The 4,361-nt window shown below is 36.8% G+C and overlaps 1 protein-coding gene across 1 annotated transcript; it reads right to left on the bottom strand.

Annotated features, from left to right (window-relative positions):
- Positions 1–1,128: 1,128 nt before the first annotated feature.
- Positions 1,129–4,137, bottom strand: LOC127842492 (uncharacterized). The gene is made up of 2 exons (XM_052372026.1): positions 3,978–4,137; positions 1,129–3,673 (listed from the first exon to the last, which is right to left on the bottom strand). The coding sequence occupies exons 1-2, from the start codon at positions 3,990–3,992 to the stop codon at positions 1,943–1,945; spliced, it is 1,746 nt and encodes a 581-aa protein (XP_052227986.1). The 5' UTR covers positions 3,993–4,137; the 3' UTR covers positions 1,129–1,942.
- Positions 4,138–4,361: the final 224 nt, after the last annotated feature.

The raw sequence follows: 4,361 nt of genomic DNA on the forward strand, positions 1-4,361 counted from the left end.
TGCCGCAGGCGACTTCAGACATCTTCTAACATAAGTGTACTAAACAATCACGAAGCATGTTTATATGTATCGTAGTAAAATAACTGTACAAAAGGGAAATACTACATGCATTATGAGTCGTTAAGTCCTTAAAATAACCATTCTGTTGTTGTTTTTTTTATTAAAAAAATTTAAAACATTTTATCATACTAATGTTATGCCACCAAATGTTATAACATTACATCTATTTACTTATTATTAACACATTCTGATAAATGATTATAACTAAGGGTATCACTTTTAATCGTTTAACGGTCGCGTTTCGTGTTTTGGTCAAAAACGTTTACAAAAACTGTTAACGTTTAAACGACAGTCAATATCAATATAAATCAGTTTAGTTCATTACTTTACGACGTTGCAAAGCTTGTTAACAGCTGCTGAAAAAGACTCGTATTAAAAACTATTTGTATCACGTGCACCACATGCCCCTTATTCACAATACCGTTAACATAACAATACACCATGTACGGACTAGACGTCTTGAATATATAACGCGCGTCATCACGAAATTCCCGCCTTTTGTTGCATGAGCATGACCCGAATCGTCTTGACCATTCGACGCGCGTCGGCACGAAGTGCACGAGGAAAATTTTCCGACGTTTATTCATCGGCATTCATTTCAAGAGATATGGCGAACAATCTCCGTATAGGAATATTTTTACATAAATTGAAGTATGCATCTTTTGATGTACATCGTGTTAAGTAAAACATTGACAATTTTAAAACCGGTTTACTCTTATTTAAGGTATGTTGGTTCGATAATAATTCGTCTTTGTTACAAAATATTACGGCATGTAAGTAGACAAAGTGTAACCCAATGGTTCGACAACGACGAGAACAGTTGGTTTTAATATGACGTCATTGCGCGAATGGGATATGCACTAAATATAACTTCCGGAAATAATTGCTACTTTCAGGTCATTGTGTCACACCGGTCTTTACTGACCTGTGTGAATGCGCGCTAAGCATTGTGGGAAACGGACTTTTTTCCATCATGGCGTTGGTAAACATAATAAACACGGAAGTGAAAAATGGTAATTAATTATTATCAAAAACAGGCCCCATCAAACCGGGCCAGCTGTAATATGCTATTGCCTTGTTAAGTCGTGGGTAATTGTGTATAAATCGGTAAAATATTTTATTAACTAAAGAGTTCAAATCAATTAAGATTTAATTTCACAAGTATAACCCTTTGTTAATCAATTTGGATACTTTTTGCTGATTTAAACGAATACAAAAACTTCTAACTATTTGTTTTGTTTACATCATGTCAAGCGGCCATCTTGGAAATACGTTCTCATTGAGTCGTGGATTCTGATTGGCTGTTGTATGTAAGCAAATATGTCATGCTGTAAACACACTAATGCAATATAAACTGCAGGTTACATTCTTTATTGAATGTTATATGCAAACCAAGTAAGTGTTTTATTGTGTGTGTGTGTGTGTGTGTGTGTGTGTGTGTGTGTGTGTGTGTGTGTGTGTGTGTGTGTGTGTGTGTGTGTGTGTGTTTTATAACTAATTTATTTCAAACAATAATCATAAAATTTTATTGAAATACATATGCAATTTTATTTTCTATAACAATAAATAATTTTAAATGATAAACAAATTAGTTGATCAATAATTAAGAATTAAAACAGCAAAATTCTGTTAATAAAGCTAATGCAAGAAAAGTCAATAAACAGTTATTGCAAAATATCTTCACAATTGATTTTATTGACAAATATGCAAAAGTAATTGCTGTGCATAAACTCAATAATTACTTGATAGTCACTTACTATTTACACAACAACAAAAACAATTATAAACATTAAATACTGATGGAATGAAATTAACTGATCCATAACAATTTAATAAAAATACTATTTAAACAACCTAACAGATGCAGTAACTGTCAAAAGATTTAACACTCTCTTTCAGCACAATGCGGACAGAAGAAATCAGATAGCCGGCGCACTACTCTGATCTGTGAACAAAATCGCAGATGGCACCAATGATCACACGCTGTGCACTGGGCCCATTTGACGATCACAAGTTCATCACACTGATCCAATCCTGGCGGTGAAAACTTCTTGCATATACAACAGTTGTTAGCTGGATCTTCGTCTTCAATTTCGCTTTCAATGTCAGAGTCCACGATATTTCCTTTGCTTGTGCTTGGTTGGGGTGATTTGTGCAAATTTTGTTTTGATCTATTTGTTTTTTCTTTTGTGTTATTTTCTTCTCTCTGTTGTTGGTATTCTAGCAGCTGAAAGTATGTACAGTCTTCTGTAATGGCCTTTCCACCCATTTTTGGTTTCTTCTTTTTGTCCTGTGTCTTATTTTTATTAGCTTTTGGTTTTTCAAGTTTGGCTTTTGGAGCTGTTTCCATTAACTTTTCATCTAGGAGCTCTTTCATGGTCCTAATTGGCAATTCTGGAATGATTTTGGGGAATGATTTAGACGGCACTATCATTTCTGCTGGTACTTTTGTCGGATCAAATGGCGATATGCCAGCTTTCCGGAATCCAGACTGGATTGTTGCTGGTGTCATGGATTTTAAGTAAGCCTTCCCGGACAAGTCAGCTATGTCATATTTTGTTATGACTCTTCCCCTCTGCTTAGCCATGTATAGATGGCATTCATTGTGGAAAATAGACTTGAACGGCCCAAAACATGTAATGTCCAATGGTTGGAGGGCATGAGAACTGTGTGGGGGTAGCACAAACAGTATGACATTGTGCTCTCTTGCCCAGTTGACTATGTCAATGGAGACATGTGAAGCATGGCCATCATATATGAGCAGTATAGGTTGGGAAATGTCACCTGATCCTCGTTGAACAAATTTCAGAAAGTGTTCTTCAAGGTACTTCATCAATACCTCCCCGTTTACCCATCCAGAATCCGACATGGCGTAGTTGGCACCAACTGCTGCATTTTTCAATAGGTCATCGTTTGTCCGTTTTCCCTTGAACACATAGTAAGGGGGTAGAGCTGTTCCGGCCGCATTTACGCACGCTACAATGGTTGTGGTGCCTGTATTCGGAGAGGTGACAGCTTGAGTTTTGCTTGACGAAACTCCTGTGATAACCTTTGATGGTCGATGCTCTGGCTGAATGCCAGTCTCATCCAGATTATAAATTAGATGTGGCTTACACTTCAGGGAGTACTTGGTAAGAATAGCATCCAAATCCCTGAAGTAGCTGTCAATATTCTCCTGTGTGACAGCGGCTGCTCTTGTTGATGAAAGACCCCTTGGTTTAATGACTTTCAGCCTGTGTGTCCATCGTCTCAAGAAGGCATAATACCAGTTGTTGCTTAGTTTGGAGTCAGTTAAACGTCTACCCAGTTTCACAGCCAAATCACCTGCAAGAATGTTCAACTGAGAGCGATTAATGCCATACCCAACCTGGGCCAACCCTTCCAGATGGCTAACAAGCAATTCTTCTTCTTCATGGGTGAATAATGAATCTTTTCCCCACCTTGAGCTGATCTTGACTTTGTTCAACACTCTGTCCCTCAGTGTTTGTTTTGGCACACCATACATGATTGCTGCTCTATCAACTGGCAAATGGTCATCTTTCACTGCCTTGTATGCACTCATCATCATTTCCCTAGAATATGCCTTGCATTTCATCAGTCTGATAGGTTGTTTCTGAAAAATAAAAACAAAAATGTGTTTCATTGGAATTCTCAAAGTGAACCCATTGTTTCTCAATTGATTTTAACAATTCAATTAAGGAACAATTGGTTGAGTGTGACCTAAACTTTAGTGTGTTTACAGCAAGTGCTTCGCGCATGCGCAAACCGTCATTTGTGTAAAAATGTCAACAGACGATGTAACATGGGAAATACTCATAAATAGGGGATTTTGTGTTGCTAAGAAACAATATAAGGGTAGAAATAGTGTTTATTTGTGTATAAAAATGCATCGGGTTATGGTTAATTGAATTATTTACCTGTTTTTGACGCATTTTCGATCTGTAAAATGAACGCCGATTCTGTCAAACTTTTTACCGGAACGAACTGCAGCGCCTGCGAACGTTCTTTCAAGTGATTTCACGCGATCTCTATAACCACGACACAAAGGGAACCCACGACTCAATGAGAACAAGCCATATATAGTTGGATGCAGTTTGCGATTCAAAAGGAGCTAATTTTCATGTCAGTCTATTGTTTGTAAGAATCACTAAACACGTAACTTAGACTAACTAAACATGTTGCAAGACTGTATCTTCGAAATAGTTAATAAATCTAAATCATAAATAAATATTTATAATTAAATACCTGCTGAAATTTGAGAACGTAAACGATTTAAAATAAACGCTGTGAACATTGCAAGG

This window comes from Dreissena polymorpha, chromosome 8, assembly GCF_020536995.1.
Source record: "Dreissena polymorpha isolate Duluth1 chromosome 8, UMN_Dpol_1.0, whole genome shotgun sequence".
NCBI lineage: Eukaryota > Metazoa > Mollusca > Bivalvia > Myida > Dreissenidae > Dreissena > Dreissena polymorpha.